This window comes from Leucoraja erinacea, chromosome 31 (genome assembly GCF_028641065.1).
Source record: "Leucoraja erinacea ecotype New England chromosome 31, Leri_hhj_1, whole genome shotgun sequence".
NCBI classification, from domain to species: domain Eukaryota; kingdom Metazoa; phylum Chordata; class Chondrichthyes; order Rajiformes; family Rajidae; genus Leucoraja; species Leucoraja erinaceus.
This window is the reverse complement of record NC_073407.1, coordinates 22,081,564-22,105,950: the sequence shown is the minus strand read 5'-3', so window position 1 is coordinate 22,105,950 and position 24,387 is coordinate 22,081,564. Positions and strand designations below refer to the sequence as shown.

General features: G+C 50.6%; 1 protein-coding gene across 2 annotated transcripts; it reads left to right on the top strand.

Annotated features, from left to right (window-relative positions):
* The first annotated feature begins 35 nt into the window (after nt 1-35).
* Nucleotides 36-19,511, top strand: LOC129712108 (probable galactarate/D-glucarate transporter GarP). Of its 2 annotated transcripts, none has more exons than XM_055660309.1 (9): nt 36-325; nt 5,725-5,843; nt 8,377-8,524; nt 9,624-9,786; nt 11,135-11,342; nt 11,969-12,159; nt 12,615-12,699; nt 14,152-14,349; nt 15,231-19,511. In XM_055660309.1, the coding sequence occupies exons 1-9, from the start codon at nt 108-110 to the stop codon at nt 15,377-15,379; spliced, it is 1,479 nt and encodes a 492-aa protein (XP_055516284.1). In that variant the 5' UTR covers nt 36-107; the 3' UTR covers nt 15,380-19,511. The 2 variants fall into 2 exon arrangements, with proteins under 2 accessions (XP_055516284.1, XP_055516283.1); XM_055660308.1 differs by having other exon boundaries at nt 11,966-12,159.
* The last annotated feature ends 4,876 nt before the right edge of the window (nt 19,512-24,387 follow it).

The window sequence follows — 24,387 nt, the reverse complement described above, 5'->3', positions numbered from 1 at the left end:
GTTGTTGTTTCTGTAAACGCGTGAAAGCGGTGAGCCGTGTTCCCGTCCCGGGGTTGTTAGAGTGAGACGTTCCGGTTGAACCTGCTCGGGCGCCTCTGCTCCAGTCGATGGGAGCCCTCGGCTTCTGCCAGGCAGGCTCCTACCCTGTGTATGTTCTCTGCTGTCTCCTCGCCGCCTATCTGCTCAACCAGCTTGATCGCTATGTCCTGGCCATCGTGATACAACCGCTGGCGCAGGACTTGGAGTTTGGGGATAGAAGCTGTCTTTCGGCCGGGGGTGCGGAGGGGAGCAAGGTGCAGTGCCGAAACGCCAGCTCCCAAGAGAGGTGAGAATATCGGGGGGGGGTGGTGGTTACCAGAGCTGGCAACACGAGTTCCACCTGAAAGCTTCATGCTGCTCCTCTCCAGAGATGCTGCCCGACCCGCTGAGTTTTCCCATCTTCCCTGAGTCAGGGGAGGGGGTGAGATGGAGAATGGGATCAGGGAGAGAATGTGTGGGGGGGCAGGACTTGAGGCTGGGGAATATGTTTGTGGAGAAGGGTCTCAACCCAAAACATCACCTGTTCCCTTTCTCAAGATGCTGCCTGACCCGCTGACTTTCTCCAGCATGTTGTGTCTATTTACGGTTTAAACCTACACCTGCAGTTCCTTCCTACACATTAGCAACATTTGCCATGACTGGGACATGAGGGAGGGGCGAGGAATGGCCTCAGAGGAACGGTGGTTGGGTATTGGTTCAAGACTGAGATTGGGGTGACATTCATTGTACCATGACTAAGATTGGGAATAAACTGGGTTTTATTGGAGAGGCTCAAGTGACGATTCCACCTTGGGTGACACAGTGGCGCTGCTGGTAGAGCTGCTGCCTCACAGGGCCAGTAGGCCCAGGTTCAATCCTGACCTCTGGTCCTGTCTGTATGTGTGGAGTTTGCACGTTCCCCCTGTGACTGCGTGGATTTCCCACCCACCACATCGCAATGGCGTGCGGGTTTGTTGGTGAATTGGCCCCTGGGTGTGTAGAGAGTGGATGTGTCAGTGGAATAACATAGAACTAGCATGAATGGGTGATCAATGGTGGGCCGAAGGGCCTGTATCTTTCAACCAAAACTCCCAGTGTTGGATGCAAGAGAACACGATGAGAGAATAAGGTTTCAGCGACCAGGGGCGTTCTGGATGCTTTGGAAAGGCCGGGGAGGATGAATGTCAAGCGTGGAGCTTTTGTCTGAGGTGTCTGAGCAGGAGTGGGGTCAGATCACGATGGCCTGGTTCTGTGGTGGACTGGGCTAGGCAAGGGGCAGGAGGACTGTCAAGAATAACAATTATTGCTATTAAGGGGAGTGCAGCGTAGGTTTACAAGGTTAATTCCCGGGTTGGCGGGGCTGTCATATGCTGAGAGAATGGAGCAGCTGGGCTTGTACACACTGGAGTTTAGAAGGATGAGAGGGTATCTCATTGAAACATATAAGATTATTAAGGGTTTGGACATGCTAGAGGCAGGAAACATGTTCCCGATGTTGGGGGAGTCCAGAACCAGGAGCCACAGTTTAAGAATAAGGAGTAAGCCATTTAGAACAGAGACGAGGAAACACTTTTTCTCACAGAGTGAGTGGTGAGTCTGTGGAATTCTCTGCCTCACAGGGCGGTGGAGGCAGGTTCTCTGGATACTTTCAAGAGAGAGCTAGATAGGGCTCTTAAAGATAGCGGAATCGGGGGATATGGGGAGCAGGCAGGAACGGGGTACTGATTGGGGATGATCAGCCATGATCACATTGAATGGCGGTGCTGGTTTGAAGGGCCGAATGGCCTACTCCTGCACCTATTGTCTATTGACTGAGGCAGCAACTTTAAACCAGGCCAAGGTTTGTGGAAACAGGAAGATAATTTTCACGGGGGGGATTTTCAACCAAATTAAATGGAACTAGGAACTACCCCTTGTGGTTTCTCATGTCGAGAAAATGGCAGGTGGTGGAGGATGAAACGCCAGGAAATTGAAATGACAGTGAGCGTGAAGAGAGGGATAGAAATAACGTCATTTTACAAATATGATCAGAAAATGCTGAAATATGCTGCAGAAGGGCGTTATAGGTTAAGGGGGGGAGAATGGGGTGAAGGGAAAAACAGATCAACTGTGATGGAATGGCAGTGCAGACTAGATGGTCCACGTGGCCTAAATCTGCTCCTTTGACATGGTCATGTAAATCACACCGCAGTATGCAAATTGACTTCTCTAATTTCAGGTAGTCCTTACTTTCTCCTTCCCTTCTCAGCTCTCCCTCAGCCCTCTGACTCCACCTCTTCCTTTCTTCTTCCCCACTCTCACATCAGTCTAAAGAAGGGTTTTGGCCCTATTTCCTTCGCTCCATAGATGCTGCCTCACCTGCTGAGTTTCTCCAGCATTTTTATCTACCTACTCTCCAATTGATGGTCTTTTACTAGAACTAATTTTGTGCAAAAAAAAACATACAAGCAGTCCCAATGATTTTATGCACAGCTCGGCGATGAATGATTGGGGGCAAGGGTGGTTGGGGGGAGTTGGAACTACTGGCGGGAGCAACAAGCGGAACATGCCCTTTCACTGTCCAAGTTGTGCTATGTAAGAGGTCTCGATCTAACCACTGGTCATAGAAACATAGAAATTAGGTGCAGGAGTCTTTCTTCATAAGACAGTCCTGACATCCCAGGAATCAGTCTGGTGAACCGTCTCTGCACTCCCTCTATGGCAATAGAAACATAGAAATTAGGTGCAGGAGTAGGCCATTCGGCCCTTCCGAGCCTGCACCGCCATTCAATATGATCATGGCTGATCATCCAACTCAGTATCCCGTACCTGCCTTCTCTCGATACCCTCTGATCCCCTTGTCCACAAGGGCCACATCTAACTCCCTCTTAAATATAGCCAATGAACTGGCCTCAACTACCCTCTGTGGCAGAGAGTTCCAGAGATTCACCACTCTCTGTGTGAAAAAAGTTCTTCTCATCTCGGTTTTAAAGGATTTCCCCCTTATCCTTAAGCTGTGACCCCTTGTCCTGGACTTCCCCAACATCGGGAACAATCTTCCTGCATCTAGCCTGTCCAACCCCTTAAGAATTTTGTAAGTTTCTATAAGATTCCCTCTCAATCTCCTAAATTCTAGAGAGTCAGAAGGGTTGGAAGCGCAGTGCTCAACTCAACCCTCTCTGGGGGTTGAGTCATTCACTTGGGTTTGAACTTGCAGCCACCTTACACTGAAGCGAGGTTGCTACCACCGAGCCTAATCGCTAGTGGGTGGATAACACAAAGTAACTCAGTGGCTCAGGCAGCATCTGTGGAGGGAATGGAGAGACCCTTCCACAGATGCTGCCTGACCTGTTGAGATACTCCAGCACTTTGTCCTCCGGGCAAGATTCCAGCACGTGCTGTTCCTTGTGTCTCCAGGTAATGTTCTTAATTTTGTTACAAGACCCACACGACATCGGGGCAGAATTAGGCCATTCTGCCCATCGAGTCTGCTCTGCCATTCGAACACAGCTGATCTATTTTTCCCCTTTTCCGGGTCCGTGCCGACCAGCGATCCCCGTACACTAGCACCATCCTACACACTGGGGACAATTTTACCCAAGCCAATTAACCTACAAACCTGTATGTTTTTGGAGTGTGGGAGGAAACCAGAGCATCTGGAGAAACACAGAGGGTCACGGGGACAACGTACAAACTCCGTACAGACAGCACCCGTAGTCAGGATCGAACGTGGATAAATGTGAGGTTATCCATTTTGGTGGCAAAAACGGGAAAGCAGATTATTATCTAAATGGTGGCCGATTGGGAAAGGGGGAGATACAGCGAGACCTGGGTGTCATGATACACCAGTCATTGAAGGTAGGCATGCAGGTGCAGCAGGCAGTAAAGAAAGCAAATGGTATGTTGGCTTTCATAGCAAGAGGATTTGAGTATAGGAGCAGGGAGGTTCTACTGCAGTTGTACAGGGTCTTGGTGAGACCACACCTGGAGTATTGCGTGCAGTTTTGGTCTCCAAATCTGAGGAAGGACATTATTGCCATAGAGGGAGTGCAGAGAAGGTTCACCAGACTGATTCCTGGGATGTCAGGACTGTCTTATGAAGAAAGACTGGATAGACTTGGTTTATACTCTCTAGAATTTAGGAGATTGAGAGGGGATCTTATAGAAACTTACAAAATTCTTAAGGGGTTGGACAGGCTAGATGCAGGAAGATTGTTCCCGATGTTGGGGAAGTCCAGGACAAGGGGTCACAGCTTAAGGATAAGGGGGAAATCCTTTAAAACCGAGATGAGGAGAACTTTTTTCACACAGAGAGTGGTGAAATCTCTGGAACTCTCTGCCACAGAGGGTAGTTGAGGCCAGTTCATTGGCTATATTTAAGAGGGAGTTAGATGTGGCCCTTGTGGCCAAGGGGATCAGAGGGTATGGAGAGAAGGCAGGTACGGGATACTGAGTTGGATGATCAGCCATGATCATATTGAATGGCGGTGCAGGCTCGAAGGGCCGAATGGCCTACTCCTGCACCTAATTTCTATGTTTCTATGAACCTGGGTTTCTGGCGCTGTGAGGCAGTAACTCCACCGTGACGCCCATCTTCCTCATCTCCACTCGACAACTAATGTTGCAGTCAGTAAGTTCCTCCTATTTAGTTCTAGTTTCTCTTCTATCTTTGTATTTCCTCCGTTTCCCCTGCTATAAACTGATATGAAATGTGTAACTTTGTACCGTTAATGTACTATTGAAACACACTGGCATGAGATTGAGGAGTGGTTAATGGAGTGGTCCAAGGGTCATCTCTGAGTTGGGAGGCTGTGACCAGCTGAGTGTTGGTCTCGGTAGAGAATTCTACTCCTATTCCCCATGACCTTATGATGCCGCCTAACCCGCTGAGTTACTCCAGCACTTTGTGTCTTTTTTTTGACCTATCCAAAAATCAATGTAGAAACATATTGGCTCCCTTATTATTTGCAAGTTTATATAGCAGGTATTCCTTGAAGACCAACTAGGAGACTGAACTTACACTTAGACTTAGATCCTTTATTTGTCATTCAGACCTTTTGGTCTGAACGAAATGTCGTTGCCTGCAGCCATACATATAATAATAGACAACAAAACACACAATAAACACAAATTAACATCCAACATTAACAATGGGGTTTTGGCCCGAAACGTTGCCTATTTCCTTCGCTCCATAGATGCTGCTGCACCCGCTGAGTTTCTCCAGCATTTTTGTGTACCTTAACATCCACCACAGTGAGTTCACCAGGCACCTCCTCACTGTGATGGAGGCAAAAATCTTAGGGTTACTGTCTCTCCCCTCCTCATTCTCCCTCTGCGCTGAGGCAATATGTTGTTACCCCACTGGGCGATGTTAAGTCAGTCCCGCGGCTCAACCGAGCTCCGACAACGAGCCGGTTCAAGCTCCGCGGCCCGGGGTGGTCGAAGCTGCCGCCCTCCAGTCCAATTAAATGAAATGCACAGGATAATGGCAGATAAAACTGACCACAGGTGCATCCTGTAAAATCCGTGACTGTTGGATAACGGATGAAGGCGGAAGATGAGAAGGGGTTTGAATAGTCACTGACCGACCATTCATGGGAGAGTGTCGGGGAGTGGTTGCAACATCATCTAAAATGAGTGCAAGAGGAAGATACCCCACACAATGGCTGTAAGCTCTGTGCTTTTTACAGTTTTTTAAAATAACCAAAAGCTATTGTTCCTTCCCAGTTGTCTCTCCTTCCACAGCGAGAACCAGACACAATATTGTCAATGGAACTACGATGGGACTGGATGGGAGTATCAGATCATGGCTGGCCCTGTCTTCGTCCTTGTCTACACCTTGACAGGTGAGTGCTTATTTGAGCAGTGTTGTCCAACGCACCAAGCACATCGCTGTTAGCAAGTGAAGCTTGGAGCACACGTTTGATGTTCGTCTGGATCTTTATCAGTTGGGAACCATTGACTCACCTGCTGACTGTAAGGGACATGGCATCAGATGACCAGTACTGGTGCGATGCTGTTGAACCATATAACCATAACCATATAACAATTACAGCACGGAAACAGGCCATCTCGGCCCTCCAAGTCCGTGCCGAACAATTATTTTCCCTTAGTCCCACCTGCCTGCACTCATACCATAACCCTCCATTCCCTTCTCATCCATATACCTATCCAATTTATTTTTAAATGATACCAACGAACCTGCCTCCACCACTTCCACTGGAAGCTCATTCCACACCGCTACCACTCTCCGAGTAAAGAAGTTCCCCCTCATGTTACCCCTAAACTTCTGTCCCTTAATTCTGAAGTCATGTCCTCTTGTTTTAAGAAGGAACTGCAGATGCTGGAAAATCGAAGGTAGACAAAAGTGCTGGAGAAACTCAGCGGGTGAGGCGCATCTATGCGAAGGAAATAGGCAACGTTTCGGCCGAAACGTTGCCTAGTTCCTTCGCTCCATAGATGCTGCCTCACCCGCTGAGTTTCTCCAGCATTTTTATCTACCTGGTGCGATGCTGCTCCAGGTATGGGAGGCGATAGGTGGGAAGCCACCTGGTTTGATGCAGGTGTGCGGTGGGCTGTAAGTTGGTACGGGTGTAGTGGGCTGGTGTAGGTATAGTTGTTAGTACAGGTGTGGTGTTTGGTGTGTAGCTACAGTGGCTGGTAGAGGTGCGGTGGGCTGGTGAAGGTACCGTGGTGGGTACAATGACCGATACAGGTGGTGTGTGTGTGCTAGTGTAGATACAGTGGGTCGGTACAGGTGGTGTGGGCTGGCGTAGCATAAGTGTGGTGGGTTGGTGCAGGTGTGGCGTGCTGTTGTAGGTACAACAGGTGTGGGCTGGTGTAGCTGCAATGAGTTGGTACTGGTGTGGTAGATTGGTGTAGGTACAGTAATTGGTACATGTGCAGTGGGCTGATGTAGGTACAGGTATGGTATGCTAGTGTGGGTACCATGGTCGCTACAGGTGTGGTGGGCAGGTAAGTCAAGTCAAGTTTATTTGTCACATACACATACGAGATGTGCAGTGAAATGAAAGTGGCAATGTTCGCGGAACAACAAAACAACCAAACAAATTATAAACACAATCATAACACACATATTATTTTACATAATAAATAATAGAAGGAAAAACGTTCTGTACAGTTAGTCCCTGGTGAGAAAGGCGTTTACAGTCCGAATTGCCTCTGGGAAGAAACTCCTTCTCAACCTCTCCGTTCTCACTGCATGGCAACGGAGGCGTTTGCCTGACCGTAGCGGCTGGAACAGTCCGTTGCAGGGGTGGAAGAGGTCTCTCATGATTTTGTTTGCTCTGGAGTTGCACCTCCTGTTGTATCGTTCCTGCAGGGGGGTGAGTGAAGTTCCCATAGTGCGTTCGGCCGAACGCACTACTCTCTGCAGAGCCTTCTTGTCCTTGGCAGAGCAATTCCCAAACCAGATGGTAATGTTCCCGGACAAGATGCTTTCCACCGCCGCTGCGTAGAAGCGTAAGGGTATATTGGTACAGGTGATGAGGCCAGGTGCAGATGCAATGGGTCAGTGTAGGAATAGTGGGTGTTACAAATACAATACATAGTTCTACAGGAGGGGAGGAGTCAACGAATAAAAGCCCAACAACTGTGTCCTCCAGATCCCATAGAGATGGAAGTCAAGTTTGGATCAGGCTAAGTCCACATGGAATAGGGACTTACTTACCTCTGAGTCCAACGCGCGATGTTACTTTGCTAGGCACAAAATGCTGGAGTAACTCAGCGGGACAAGGATTGAGTGACGTTTCGGGTCGAAACCTTTCTTCAGAGAAGGTACTTGATCCGAAACGTCAGCCAGAGTCAACACTTCTCCAGAGTTGCATCCTGTCCCACTGAGTTAAGGGCCTGTCCCACCAGCATGCGACTCCGTGCGGCAAGCGCGACCTAACGTGGTCGCTTGAGCCGTAACGGCCTCGCGGGGCCGGTCCCACTTCGATCGCCGGAGCCGTATGGAGTTGTGCGGAGCTGGTCCCGACATCGCGCGGGGCTCCGAAAAACTGAGAACGTTCAAAAATTCCGCGCGGCAACCGCCTGTCTCGACGCCGTACGTCACGCGCGAACTATCCCGCGGACTTCGCTCGCACTTCACGTCACTCACTCGACCTCCGCGCGGCCCCCGCTTAGGTCGTGCTTGCCGCATGGAGTCGCACGCTGGTGGGACCGGCCCTTTACTGCGGTATTTTGTGTCTGTCTCTGGCATAAACCAGCACCAGCACCTGCGGTTGCATCCTACAAATGTTACACAGCCTCTATGTTTGAGTGGTGTGTGTCGCAGTGTTTTGAGTCGGAGCATTTCCAACGTTGAGATCATTCCCCCCCCGGCATCTGATGACAACACTTTAATTCTTGTCGCAGGGATTGTCGTGGGGTTTATGGCGGATTCTGTGAATCGGAAGAATTTCCTGTCGGCCAGTGTCTTCCTCTGGAGCCTGATGACGTTACTGATGGGCTTCTCCAAGCAATACTGGCACCTGGTACTGCTGCGCTTTGGGCAAGGGATCAGGTGATGCCAGCACACTCCGTTTACAGTTTAGTTTAGAGATACAGCACAGAAACAGGCCCTTAGGCCCACCCAGTCCGCACCGACCCGCGATCCCTGCACACTATCCTACACACACTAGGGACAATCTTACATTCACACCAAGCCAATTGACCTACAAACCTGAAGTCTGAAGAAGGGTCTCAATAGACAATAGACAATAGGTGCAGGAGTAGGCCATTCGGCCCTTCAAGCCAGCACCGCCATCCAATGTGATCATGGCTGATCATCCCCAATCAGTACCCTGTTCTTGCCTTCTCCTCATATCCCCCGACTCCACTATCTTTAAGAGCCCTATCTAGCTCTTGAAAGTATCCAGAGAACCGGCCTCCACCACCCTCTGAGGCAGAGAATTCCACAGACTCATCACTCTCTATGAGAAAAAGTGTTTCCTCGTCTCCGTTCTAAATGGCTTACTCCTTATTCTTAAACTGTGTGGCCCCTGGTTCTGGACTCCCCCAACATCGGGGACATGTTTCCTGCCTCTAGTGGGTCCAAACCCTTAATAATCTTATATGTTGCAATAAGATCCCCTCTCACCCTTCTAAACTCCAGAGTGTACAAGCCCAGCCGTTCCATTCTCTCAGCATATGACAGGTCAGTGGAGGCCAATTCACTTGATGTTTTCAAGAGAGAGATAGATTTAGCTATTGGGGCGAAGGGAATCAAGGGATATGGGGGAAAAATCCAGAACGGAGTACTGATTTTGGATGATCAGCCATGATCATATTGAATGTGTTTAAGAAGGAACTGCAGATGCTGGACAATCAAAGGTACACAAAAATGCTGGAGAAACTCAGCGGGTGCAGCAGCATCTATGGAGCGAAGGAAATAGGCAACGTTTCGGGCCAAAACCCTTCTTGAATGGTGGTGCTGGCTCAAATGGTCTACTCCTGCACCTATTTTTCTATATTTCGATGTCTCATTGGCAGCTTCTAGAAGTGAAGGCACAGGCTCAATGTATTGAAAGGCTTTTTCTATTCTGGCCGATTCCCTGAAACCATGAATGTTTCCTATGTTGCGATGCTTTGTTTTCAATGCCTGGTGTCCCCCTGTTTCTCAGTGAGGCGGGATGCACGCCGTTTGCCATCAGTCTGATCGTGGACTACTTCCCCAAGGTGACTCGAGGCTCGGCCATTGGCTTCTACAACTGGGGAATCTACGCTGGCTACAGTCTCTCCTACGCTATTGGCAACTATGTTACCAGAGCCAACATCCTGGGGCAGGTACGGTCCTTCACCTGTCCTGGCATTCCTGTACCCGCCGACTAAACCTTGCCCTTCGTGGCCGCACGCTGGCGCAGCTGGTAGAGTTGCTGCTTCACTGCGTCAAGCCTGACCTCTGTGCTGTCTGTACGGAGGTTGCATATAACCATATAATAACCATATAACAATTACAGCACGGAAACAGGCCATCTCGGCCCTACAAGTCCGTGCCGAACACTTATTCTCCCCCAGTCCCATCCACCTGCACTCAGACCATAACCCTCCATTCCTTTCCCATCCATACACCTATCCAATTTATTTTTAAATGATAAAATCAAACCTGCCTCCACCACTTCCACTGGAAGCTCATTCCACACCGCCACCACTCTCTGAGTAAAGAAGTTCCCCCTCATGTTACCCCTAAACTTCAGTCCCTTAATTCTGAAGTCATGTCCTCTTGTTTGAATCTTCCCTACTCTCAATGGGAAAAGCTTATCCACGTCAACTCTGTCTATCCCTCTCATCATTTTAAAGACCTCTATCAAGTCCTCCCTTAACCTTCTGCGCTCCAGAGAATAAAGACCTAACTTATTCATGTTCTCCCTGTGCCCGCGTGGGTGTGGTCCAGATGCTCTTGCTTACTATTGAAGAATCTGATCATCTCCGCCTTAAAAATACCCAATGACTTGGCCTCCACAGCCGTCTGTGGCAATGAATTCCACAGATTCACCAGCCCCTGACTGAAGAAGTCCTCCTCACCTTCTCACTAATGATACGGCAATAACCACTTTCTGATCACGACTAGCTCCATACAATTCTGTGGCTGTATTCCCAATACTACATTACTGGAACAAAGGAGTCGTAGTGAAATGCAGCAGCAAAACAGGCCCTTCAGCCCATTGAATTGATGCTGACCCATCAACCAACTTTTCATGCTGATTGTGCATTAATCCAGCCAGCCAGTCCACTAGTCCGAGCCACGGATGATATGAGGTGCTTTGGACAGAATTGACAGGGAGGGTTACAGATCATTACACGGGGGAATTGCCATCGGGGAGAGAAGGAGGGGTTCTTGTTTTGCTGTTTGTGACCTTTCCTGGGTTTATAAGTTGTCGGAGCAGAGTGAGGCCATCAACAAGTCTACTCCGCCATTCAATCATGGCTGACACACCTTTTCCCTCACGACCCCGCTCACCTGCCTCCTCCCCATAACCCCTGACACCCGTACTAATCAGGAACGTGTCAACCTATTCCTTAAACATACCCATCGTCTTGGGGTCCACAGCCGCCTGGGTTAATCTGAGCAGGTTTGTGGCGGGGGGGGGGGGGGGGGGGGAGGTGCACGTGTGTGACCCTGTGCTTGTTTCAGGGCTGGCGATGGGCGTTCTTCCTCAGCGCTCTCCCCGGGTTTGTCGTGAGCGCTGTCCTGCTGCTGACGGTCCGCGAGGCTGCGACCAGGAGGGGCAGCGCCAGCACCCATGGTCTCGGTCTCCGGCACAAGCTGGTGCAGGGTCTGCGGCCCTTCCTCCGGCCATCACTCCTGCTCTTCTCCTTCGCTGGCTCTGTCAGGAATGCAGGTAAGTGAGTGGGAAAGAGAGAGAGATACAGAGAGACAAGAGAGGTGGGCAGTTATGGCTGCACAATGGCGCAGCGGTAGAGTTGCTGCGTTACAGCACCAGAGACCCGGGTTCAATCCTGACAACGGGAGCTGTCTGTATGGAGTTCTCCCTGTGACCTGGTGGGTTTTCTCCAGGTGCTCTGGTTTCCTCCCACACTCCGAAGACGTACAGGCTTGTAGGTTAATTGCCTTTGGTAAATTGTGGAATTGTCCTTTGTGTGTGTCGGTTACTGGGCAGGGCGTGATCACTGGTCATCTATAATAATCCCACGTATGGCCCATATCCTTCTAAACTTTTCCTATCCCTGTATCTGTCCAAATGTCCTTTAAATGTTGTGATAGTGCCTGCTTGCCTCAACTACCTCCTCTGGCAGCTCGTTCCATTCGTGTGAAACGAGAGAAAGATGTGTGGTCAGTAGATGTTTTGTGTTGCTACATCTCACCGTGGGGGGGGGGGGAGGGGGGGGGGGGGGGGGGGGGGGGGGGGGGGGGGGGGGGGGGTGGGGGGGAGGGGAGGGGGTGAGGCGGCGGGGGATGGGGGGTGATGGTGTTGGTGTTGAGATATTGTTTTCCCATTTCCAGCAGGGTATGTCTGGGCCTACAACACCCAAGTATATTTCAACCTGTACTTCAGCGGTGTGGATGTGGGCCGCTGGTTGTCATGGATACCGCTAGTGGGGGGCTGCATTGGAGCGGTTGCTGGAGGGCTTATTGCGGATCAATTGGTCAAGAGAAGAGGCTTGTACGCACGTGTGTGGGTCTTGGTCGTCAGTCAGGTAAGCCTTGCCTCACACTGGCCACTATCTCTCACACTGCCGGGCCGGGCCCTCTGTCCTTTGGACCGACTACTACTAATAATAATAATAATAATATATTTTATTGTCATTACACATAAGTGCAACGAGATTTGGTATGCAGCTTCCATCCGATGTCATAACTTAAGTAACTTAATCATCTGCCATCTCAGGGAGGTTGCAAGATGGTTCCCGCGCTAACCCTCTGCCGCAACGCTTCGGAGACGTGCGTTGAGGGGACACCTTCAGTGACGGATGCCCTTTGTAGGTGGGGAAGAGCCCAGGGTCCATTGCCAGCCTGTTCTGGTCTCAACACTACCCATGGTTTGCCCCAGTGCAGATGTGATTATCCACACCGTCACAGTGGACAGCTACCCCCTCTCTCTCTCTCTCTCTCTCTCTCATTCTCTCGTTCTCTCGTTCTCTCTCTCCTACAGGTAGCAGCAGCTCCCTTTGTCGCTGGGGCACTCTGGCTGAAACCGCCATATTCCTTCATCTCTTTAATCCCGGCCAATATAATTGGTGAGTTTGTTCAAGAAGGAACTGCAGATGTTGGAGAATCGAAGGTAGACAGAATTGCTGGAGAAACTCAGCGGGTGCAGCAGCATCTTTGGAGCGAAGGAAATAGGCAACGTTTCGGGCCGAAACCCTTGGGGTAGCGTGTGGGTAGCGCGGGAAGGGCGCATGGAGTGGCGTGGAGGAGTGTGGACTTGGTCCTGCATGAAATCTTCGCGCGCCACCGGCCTGTGGCGTAACTGACGGCCAAAGTGGGACAGGCCCAAGACCCTGGCCCTGGTGCAACGTCTCACCTCCAACAGCAGCAGAAGCAGGAAAACGATCGCCTGAGCTCGGCCTGGGGCTCACGGCCGTTGCGGTTCCAGATCTGCCCCCACTCTAACTCCCAGAGCGGGGCCAAAACGATTGGAGACAGACACTAAATGCAGGAGTGACTCAGCGGGACCGGCAGCATCTCTGGAGAGAAGCAATGGGTGACGTTTCGGGTTGAGACCCTTCTTCCGACTTAACGTCTCGACCCGAAACATCATCCATTCCTTCTCCCCAGACATGCTGTCGGTCCCGCTGAGTTACTCCTGCATTTAGTGTCTATCTTCAAATGACGTCACACGCTCCAGACGGCTGTGCGGACGCATGATGACATGAGCGACCATCACACCTCAGACACTGCCGGCCTGTCGCGTAAACGATGGCCAGGTGGGACAGGCCCTTCACTGTACATGGATTCCGTGTGCATATGGAGATGTTCAACACTGTTTATAGTTTCAGTCTTAGAGACACAGTGTGGCAATATATGCTCATGGGCCCACCCAGTCCGCACCCGCCACCGATCACTCGTACACTAGTTCTATGTTATTCTACACACGAGGGACAATTTACAAGAAGCCAGTGAACGTACAAACCTGCGCTGGAGTCTCTGGAGTGTGGGTGGAAACCAGAGCACCTGGAGAAAACCCACCAGAGGAGAATGCGTACAGACTGCATACAGACAGCGCCTGTAGTCAGGGTTGTACCCAGGTCTCTGGCGCTGTAATGCCCCTGTGTCCCACTTAGGAAACCTGAACGGAAACCTCTGGAGACTTTGCGCCCCACCCAAGGTTTCCGTGCGGTTCCCGGAGTTTCCAGGTGGTTGCCGGAGGTTGCAGGTAGTGGAAGCAGGTGGGGAGACTGACAAAAACCTCCGGGAACCGCACGGAAACCTTGGGTGGGGCGCAAAGTCTCCAGAGGTATCCGTTCAGGTTTCCGAAGTGGGACAGGGGGGCTTAAGGCAGCAACTCTACCGCTGCGCTGGAGACAATAAGGAAAGTGGGCGTGCGGGGCTTTTGCGCACTCACGAGGATGTGGGGGGGGGGTTGTGTGTCCGGTGAAGGGATCTCTGTGAGCTCCGAGTCTCTGCTGATGTTTCTCTTGGTTTGACCTTTACCCTTTCTCTTTGGCCCCCCCCCCCCCCCCCCTCAGGTGAGATGGGCATCGGGGTGGCGCTGACGATCGTGGTGGAGCTGGTCGCGCCCGCAGTTCGCACTCCCGTCGTGGCCATCTACATCTTCATCATATCCAACATCGGTGGCAATGCCCCGCTCCTGGTCACCCCGCTCACCCGCCGCTGGAGCCTGCGCCTGGCCTTGCTCGTCCTGTGTCCCGGCATGTTTGTGGCCGGTACGTCCAACACCCACCCTGTGGCACACGCACCCCATAATGACAACGCACGGGGAAGGCCAAAGGTCACGTGACTGACTGTAGCAAATCCATTATGGCCACAACATTGTATCCATCTCCTGTATCCATTCCTCTGGCGGGACTGTCATGTGCTGAGAGAATGGAGCAGCTGGGCTTGTACACTCTGGAGTTTAGAAGGATGAGAGGCGATCTCATTGAAACATATAAGATTGCTAAGGGCTTGGACACGCTAGAGGCAGGAAACCATGTTCCCGATGTTTGGGGGGAGTCCAGAACCAGGGGCCACACACACAGTTGTTAAGAATAAGGAGTAAGCCATTTATAACGGAGATGAGGAAACACTTTTTCTCACAGAGAGTTGTGAGTCTGTGGAATTCTCTGCCCCGGAGGGCGGTGGAGGCAGGTTCTCTGGATGCTTTCAAGAGAGAGCTAGATAGGGCTCTTAAAAATAGGGATCGGGGGATATGGGGAGAAGGCAGGAACGGGGCACTGATTGGGGATGATCAGCCATGATCACATTGAATGGCGGTGCTGGCTCGAAGGGCCGAATGGCCTCCTCCTGCACCTATTGTTTATTGTCTTTCCATCTTAGTCTCCTTTTTTTTGTGGGGGGGGGTGGGAGATTGCAACCTTCACGTGGTCCACCCTGTTTCAACGAATGCAATCAACCTGGCGTGCACAAACAGAAGATCAAACAGAACAAGTTGTCTTACAACTTTAGGCTGTGCACGCCATACGTCAGGCACCTTGTTAAGCATAAGCAGAAGGAAGCGGTAGAGTTTCCCCCCCTTCCCCTTTGCCTCTCCCCTTACCCCTCTAAACTAAACTAAACTGTGTTAACACACTGTCTTGTCTTGCAGGATCCCTGCTCTTCCTCCTTTCGCTGGTGCTGATGCGCTGGGACCAGAAGCTGGTTTGTGAGGAGGAATCGCAGCCACTACTGGGGTTTGAGAGCTTTGACCTGGACCAGAGGACACCAAGCGAAGTGGAACTTTACGAAGACTTCTGACGTTTTCCGTGAAGCCGTGGCTGCAGGGGAGGGTGGCTGGGCAGGATGGTAGGAGGTGGCCAATTGCACAATGGGTTCAGTCTGAGGAGCGACAGTGCAGAAAGAGGCCCTTCGGCCCATCATGAAGATCAATTGAGGAAGATGTCAGTTCTGCCCAGAAATAATATTGCTCTCTGTGCAGTAATAATTCCGCAGCAAACTCCTCCTTTCCAGAGTACACCCTCCGTGGGAGATACAAATGTTGGACGAGGTCAACATCCCTCCAGCATTTCAGGTCTTTGTTTGTACCTGCTGCTCGCTCTCGTGTTTTTTAGTTTTAGTTTTTGTTTGGAGATCCAACACGGAAAAAGCTCTTTGGCCCACCGTGTCTGCTCCCACCAGCGATCCCAGCACGCTAACACTTTCCCACACACACACACACACACACACACTAGGGAAAGTTTACAATAATACCAAACCAATTGGCCTACAAACCCGTACGTCTTTAGGGGTGTGGGAGGAAACCAGGACTCCCAGAGAAAACCCACGCAGGTCACAGGGAGAACATACAAAGTCAGTACAGATGGCACCAATAGTTAGGATCGAACCTGGGTCTCTGGCGCTGTAAGGCAGCAGCTGTACCAATCTCACTATTCCCTCCCAACTCCCAGCCTTCCCCATGGCGTAGTGTTGCAGCGGTTAGTGCTGCTGCCTGACCAGCAGACAATAGGTGCAGGAGTCGGCCATTCGAGCCAGCACCGCCATTCACTGTGAACATGGCTGATCACCGCACACCAACACTGTCCGACACACACTAGGGACACTACCGAAGCCAATTAACCTACAAACCTGGACGTCTTTGGAATGTGGGAGGAAGCCGGAGCACCAGGAGAAAACCCACGCTGGTCACGGGGAGAGCATACAAACTAAGCGCAGACAGCACCCGTAGTCAGGATCGAACCCGGCTCAACGGCACTGTAAGGTAGAAACTCTACCGCTTCCTTATGCTTATGCTTAACAAGGTGCCTGACGTAACTCACGCTATGGTTTCAATTGTTTATTTATTATTAGGTATACCAAGGTACAGCAAAATGCTTTTTTATTTTTTGCATACAGCTCAGCAAGACCATCACCACACAAAAGCACAATCCCCTTCGTACTGAATGTACAGAGCAGCACACTGAGTCCATATGTAAGAGCCGCCATTTCGGCACCGTTTTACACTGTAGTCCCCTCACGATGACTCCAAAGACTTCAAGGTCAGTGAGAGACCTGAATAAAGCGGATGTGGAGAGGATGTTTCAACTAGTGGGAGAGTCTAGAACCAGAGGCCACAGCCTCAGAATTAAAGGACATACCTTTAGGAAGGAGATGAGGAGGAATTTCTTTAGTCAGAGGGTGGTGATTCTGTGGAATTCATTGCCACAGACGGCTGTGGGGGCCGTCGTTGGGTATTTTTGAGATGGAGATTGACAGATATTTGATTAGTCCGTGTGTCAGGGGTTACAAGGAGAAGGCAGGAGAATGGGGTTAAGGGGAAAAGATAGATCGGCCATGAATGAATGGCGGAGTAGATTCGATGGGCCGAATAGCCTATGTCTGCTCCGATGACTGATGAACCTATGAAGGGTCTCGACCATGAAACGTCACCTATTCCTTCTCTCCAGAGACGCTGCCTGTCCCGCGGAGTTACTCCAGCATTGTGTGTCTACCTTCAACTTCTGGAGGTTGTTGGTTGAAGTCTCCTGTGGCCAGGGGAACACTGTACAGTCAGAGGGATGTTTGTGAGGAAGTGGCGTGGCATCAGAGTTGCTGCCTTACAGCACCAGAGACCCAGGTTCAACCCTGACTACAGGCGCTGTCTTTACGGAGTTTGCATGTTCGCCCCCCTGACCTGCGTGGGTTTTTCTCCGAGATCTTCGGTTTCCTCCCACACTCCAAAGGCGTGCACGTTAGTGGGTTAACTGGCTTGGTATCAATGTAAAATTGTCCCTGGTGTGTGTAGGGTGGTGTAAATGTGTGGGGATCGCTGGTCGGTCGGAGCGGACTCGGTGGGCTGAAGGGCCTGTTTCCGAGCTGTATCACTAAACTAAAGCACCACACGGATGCTGGACTGTGGGAAAGCTGCACTGCTGGAAGGGCTGTCCTTCAGATGAGATTTTTAGCCGTCTATCTTTTAGACGTGTACACTGGCACCCATCCAAGAAAAGCAGGAGTGCTCTTTAGTTCTGACTCTGGCTCTTTCATGGAATGTTAAGTGGGATTTGGGATTATTTTTCAGGGGGTTTGTTGAAGGTGAGGTTTATTTTACCAGGTTGGAGCAGAGTATTTTCTGACGATTAATGAGAGCACTCAATCGGGGCATTATCCGAGGGATTATTTGGACATTTGGTTTGATTATTTGAAGGTGGTTTTTGAACAGATTGTATTGAGGACTGTTATTCGAGGGGACAAATTCATGAGTTGTTATTTGGCAATGGCTCAAGGTTTCATTCACCAGTAGCAGCCGCTGGGGATATTAAGGGGGAGTTAGTTGTGGATTTAGATGGAAGTTTATTTACAGTGCAGGCAGGAACTGCAGATGTTGGTTTACACCGAAGATAGACACAACATGCTGGAGAAACTCAGTGGGACAGGCAGCATCTCTGGAGAGAAGGAATAGGTGACGTTTCAGGTCGAGACCCTTAAGCCATTCCTTTTCACCAGTTCATTTACAGTGTTGGTTTAGTTTAGAGATACATCACGGAAACAGGTCCACCGAATGCGCGCTGACCACACACTAACACTGTACTAAACAATGTTACATAATATTAAAACAAATAATCTACAAAACCTGTACATCGTTGGAGCTTGGGAGGAAACCGGGAGCACCTGGAGAAAACCCACGCGGTCACAGGGAGAAACTCTGTACGGATATCAAGTACTGTATCTATGATTCTATGGCTTGGAATCAACATCAACACTGACCTTGGAAGAATGTGGACCATAGGTGAGGTTTAAATGTATAAGGCCTTGCGTTTCTAACCCTCCCCCAAGCATCGCCGCTCCTCTCCCCAACTCAGAGTGGGTTATTCACTGTATTAGAGTTTAGTTTAGTGTCTCAGCCACTGCACCATACGATCCGGCACTGAGGTAAAGACTTCTAATTCCTGCCACCCAAGCTTCCCGGGACATGAGGTAATGGCTGGTTTTCCTCTCACCATCCTCCCTTCATTAACTGGTGACCAACTTTCTTCCCACCTCTCACTTTTTCCATCATGTTATCTCAAGTGCCTCCTCTCCCCGTGTCGCACATCAAAGCCAACAGTTTCATCAAGATGTTGAAGCAGAGTTCACGTTAGTTGAAATGAACACCAAAGGCCATTCTGCCCATCACTCCAGTTCTTTCTCCATTATATTTGGAATGCCTTGCAATGCTGAATAAAGTGTTCTTCAAACATGGGCTCCAACCCCCTCCCCCATACATTCTGCTTCCAGAACCTCGGCATTCTAGTACCTTAGCGATGGCCAGCACAGTGGCACAGCGGCAGAGTTGCTGCCTCACAGCGCCAGAGACCCGTGTTCGATCCACACTACAGGTGTATGCGGTGCGGAGTTTGTACGTTCTCCCAGTGACCTGCGTGGGTTTTCTCCGGGATCACCGGTTTCCTGCCACACTCCAAAGACGTACAGGTTTGCAGGCTGTAATAGGCTTGGTATCATTCGAAGGTAGACACAAAATACTGGAGTAACTCAGCAGGACAGGCAGCATCTCTGGAGAGAAGGAATGGGTGAAGTTTCAGTCTGACCCGAAACGTTACCCATCCATGTTCTCCAGAGATGTTGCCTGAGCTGCTGAGTTACTCCACCACTATTGTGTCATTAAAGTTCTTGTCCCACGAGCATGCGGCAAGTGTGACCTAAAGGGCCTGTCCCACCAGTATGCGACTCCATGCGGCAAGCACGGCCTAACGTGGTCGCGTGAGCCGTACGGCCTCGCGGGGCCGGTCCCACTTCGATCGCCGGAGTCGTATGGAGTTGTGCGGAGCTGGTCCCGACATCGCGCGGGGCTCCGAAAAACTGACCGTGTTCAAAAATTCCGCGCGGCAACGGCCTGCCGGCCCACACCTGCCTCAACGCCGTACGTCACGCGCGAACTTCCCGCGGACTTCGCTCGAACGTCATGTCACTCTCAACCTCCGCGCGGCCCCCACTTCTGGTTTGGTCGCGCTTGCCGCATGGAGTTGCGCATGCTTGTGGGACCGGCCCTTTAGGTCGCGCTTGCCGCATGGAGTCGCATGCTCGTGGGACTGGCCCTAAAGTTATCTGGTTGTTAGTGCTGATGCTGGGAGCGTCCACGTTGGTCACCCCAACTTCTACACAGCAATGGTGTGGACATTTCAACAGCGACTTCGATGTCTGTAAAACACTTTGGGATCTCATGAGGCCAAGGAAGGTGCTACATAAATGCAGGGAGCTTCTTTCTGTTACGACTGGACTGGCTCCCTGAGTAGTGAGAGTTTCCCTAGCCCCCAAACCCGAGAGGATTATCCCAATATCTCTTGGTGTTCCCATGAGGTCTGCATGAGTGATGGCAATGGGTGACTTGCAGTACAAAAGCAGGGCACCAGGTGGCAGTCAGTTCACTGATCAGGGACTCAACTAGTGTAGAATGCCTGACCTCCCTGAGCTTTGACCCCAGTTTGATCCCTCCCTTCCTAGTGAGAGAGACACAGAGAGAGAGAGAACACAGAATATTCTTTCCAGGTAAGGAACTGATGGAAATCAAAGTCAGCAGCGCAGGAAGGACAGGGTGCAAAGGTGGAATATGTAAATTGCAGATACATTTGTCCAAATCTCAGAATTGAACAGCTATTGACAAAAAAAATGCATTTCATTCTCCGTACTCCCAAATGCAGCATTGTAACTTCTACTATAGACATGAACCCTCACTGGGGTACAAGTCCCACCCACACACACACTGACCTTCACTGGAGTACAGGTCCCCCCCCCACACACACACACACTGACCCTCACTGGAGTACAAGTCCCACCCACACACACACACACACACTGACCCTCACTGGGGTACATGTCCCCCCCCCACACACACACACACTGACCCTCACTGGAGTACAGGTCCCACACACACACACACACACTGACCCTCACTGGGATACAGGTCCCACACACACACACACACACTGACCCTCACTGAGGTCCGGGTCCCACACACACACACACACACACACTGACCCTCACTGGGGTACATGTCCCACACACACTGACCTTCACTGGAGTACAGGTCCAAGATATATTTGTATATTCAGTTTGTTTTACTGCTTTCTGCTTTGTGGACATTAGCAGTAAACAGAATGTGGAGATAAGGGGTGGAATCGATTGGTTGGTTATTTACACTTTTGATCTTTTTTTAACCATGTGTGGTCACATTAGAACCCGTGGAGTCAGTCCGTCATACCACGGAGCCTTGGCACTTTGAGCCTCGGACATCCAGTGCCACATGTCCCCCCCCCCCCCCCCCCCCCGCCTCCCCTTTCTGGTTTTCCCTCAATAGTCCTGCCCCTTGCCCATCCAACCCTTCAATTCACTCTGCCCCTTTCCCTGTGCGATGTTCTGCCCATTGCAACCATCTCTTCCCTTGTTGCCTGCTGTGGCCGTCTTGCCCAGGCCTCTGTGTCTTTATTCCCTTTATCAAGTCAAGTCAAGTTTATTCGTCACATACACACACGAGATGTGCAGTGAAATGAAAAGTGGCGACGATCACGGACTTTGTGCAAAAAGACAAACAAACAGACTACAAACAGAATGGAACAGAATCACATATTCTTTTACATATTAAATATCGTGGGCGGAAGGAAAAAGGGAAAAAAACAGCAATTTTTTAAAAAAGCATTAGAGTGGTTCAGTAAAAGTTAGTCCCTGGTGATATATCATGTAATCTGTACACTGTGGACGGCTCGATTGTAATCATGCATTCTCTTTCCGCTGACTGGTTAGCACGCAACAAAAAAGCTTTTCGCTGTACCTCGGTACACGTGACAATAAACTAAACTATACTAAACTTGCCCTCTCTACGTCCTGCCTCCACTTTTTGTCCAGTACCAACTCTGTTCCTGGTACCTGCTCTTTCACCGTCTGGTCAAATAATTTAGTTTGTTCCATTGTTCATTTCATTGTCCTATCTGGGGTCCATTGTTCATCTGGGACAATTCCATTGCTCAATCTGGGACATATAGTAATAAAGCTTTATTTCAGACACAGGTCCATATAACACATCATACAGTATAAGGAGATACAAAAAATACATTAAAAATTGCATATTAGCCTATAAGATATACAAGCTATTGCACCAATGCCATCTTAGCCTAAAGGGAATCTGTAGCAGCTTTTCAGAGGGCTGACTAAGGCTTCAATTATGTGGTTCTCTGACTTGTCCAGGCGACACATAAAACTAAACATCAGCTGTTTTAAGAGTGCCTCACAGGTTGGCACTCTAGTGGACACAAACAATTGACTGGCACTATGCCACCTTGGGACACGCAGCAGCAACATCATTGTACGCTACCTCTGGAGTGGCGGCGTGGCTCTGGCTGCAGCGGCAGTCCCGTTTGTTTGTGTTTTTTGTGTTGTTTATTGTGTTTTGGTTAGTCTAGTTTTTGGTTTTTAGTTTGTGTTTTGTGTGGGTGGGCGGGGGGGGGGGGGGGGTGAAACGGGGTTTGCAGTCTCTCCCTGCGGGGGAATGCGACCTTGTTGTCGTATTCCCCTTCTCTGCCTCCGTCTGCGCTGAGGCCTAATGGAGCTGACGACCTCGAGGCTCCGGAGGCAGAGCACCGTCAGGACTCGCCCTGAGCTCGCTCCCGTGAGGGTGGTCCTGCTCAGGGCTGGAAGAGGCTGGGACGCTCCCGTGAGGGCGGCCAGCCCGAGGGTGGAACGAGGCTCCCGTCGGAGCGGCCGAGCTCGGGGAGGTGCGGCGCTGGCAGCCCGAGGGAGGTTCGGCGCCCAAGTCGGGGCGGCCCGGTCCGGGGGGAAAAGCGACGCCCATGTCGGGGCGGCCCAGCCCGAGGCTGAAGACGGTGCAGTACTCACGTGAGGGTGGCTGGGACGGTGTTCTGGCGGTGGTGGCCTGAGTCCGGGGTTCGGCCGCGGGCCAGCGGCTGCGTCTGCAGGACTGGTGGGCGGCAGCTTCAACCACCCCGGGTCGCGGTGTTTGAGCCGCGGGACTGTTTGTAACATCGCCCGGGGGGGGGGGGGGGGGGGGGGGGTCGCCTCAGCGCAGAGGGAGAAGAGGAGGGAAGAGACTGCAGACCTAAGACTTTTGCCTCCATCACAGTGAGGAGATGCTGGGTGGACTCACTGTGGTGGATGTTAATATGTGTTTATTGTTGTTTGTTATTGTATTATATGTATGACTGCTGCAATTTCGTTCAGACTTCGGTCTGAATGACAATAAAGGCTATCTAATCTACCTTGAGCCTCTGCATACTCTTTTTCTTATAGTTAGACCACAATTGAGCAGTATATAACGATGTGACATATGACACTAGGTGCAGGAGTAGGCCATTCGGCCCTTCGAGCCAGCACCGCCATTCAATGTGATCATGGCTGATCATCCCCAATCAGTACCCCGTTCCTGCCTTCTCCCCATAGCCCCTGGCCCCGCTATCTTTAAGAGAGCCACTAGACCAAGTGCAGACCCGTTGGGTCTGTTCCCCCAACGCTCTCTCTTGAAAGTATCCAGAGAACCGGCCCTCTGAGGCAGAGAATTTACACAGACTCACAACAATGAAACACTCTTGACCTGACTCTTCACTCAGTGTCTTTTGGAAGCTTTTATTCTCATAGCTCTGGCCTCCGCCTCACACAGGGTCCACTCGAGTCTTTGGCCAGAGGAGCAATGGACGAAGCTCTTTAATGGCTGATGAGCCTTTGGTAAAAGCAGTATTGCGAAACGATCGTCCAAACATTATCCTCGGCCTTCTATTTGACGTGTGGCGTTCTACTTTGATGCAATGTTGGATCACTGTAGTGACACTGTCAGCTGCTGTTTACCTACGGCTTGTGAAATCATCGCTCGAAGTTTCAAAAAAACAGATTGGGGTCAAACACCAGAACATTCACAATGCCCCAACACGATGCTCTAACCCAGGCTGGCAGATCTTCATAGAACTGACTAACGAGTTCTTTGTACTTCACCCTGGACCACGCCAAGCCACTCAAAGATGATTCTTAACCTAATTACTGTGTGATGGAGACAATGAGGCAGCCAGACTTCCAAATGTTGACACTGTTATGGTGATATTAGTGGATGAATAAAAACAGGCACATGAAGATTGCAACCTAGTCGTGGTCGGGGAGCTTGTGTGTCTCAGTGACCCCTAGAGCAAGGCCAGCGGGAGATTTGTCTCCTGTTAGGGTCTCCCATGCTGGACAGGTCGAAGGGTAGAGGCGAGACGAACTGCGATCCACTGGTCCTCCAGGTTGGAGGTTGAGCACAGGGCTTGGACACCCAACCTGCCCAGGTCATCCTGCATCAGAAAGCAAATGGTATGTTAGCATTCATAGCAAAAGGATTTGAGTATAAGAGCAGGGAGGTTCTACTGCAGTTGTACAGGGTCTTGGTGAGACCACACCTGGAGTATTGCGTACAGTTTTGGTCTCCAAATCTGAGGAAGGACATTCTTGCCATAGAGGGAGTACAGAGAAGGTTCACCAGACTGATTCCTGGGATGTCAGGACTTTCATATGAAGAAAGACTGGATAGACTTGGCTTGTACTCGCTAGAATTCAGAAGATTGAGGGGGGATCTTATAGAAACTTACAAAGTTCTTAAGGGGTTGGACAGGCTAGATGCAGGAAGATTATTCCCTATGTTGGGGAAGTCCAGGACAAGGGGTCACAGTTTAAGGATAAGAGGGAAGTCTTTTAGGACCGAGATGAGAAAATAATATTTTACACAGAGAGTGGTGAATCTGTGGAATTCTCTGCCACAGAAGGTAGTTGAGGCCAGTTCATTGGCTATATTTAAGAGG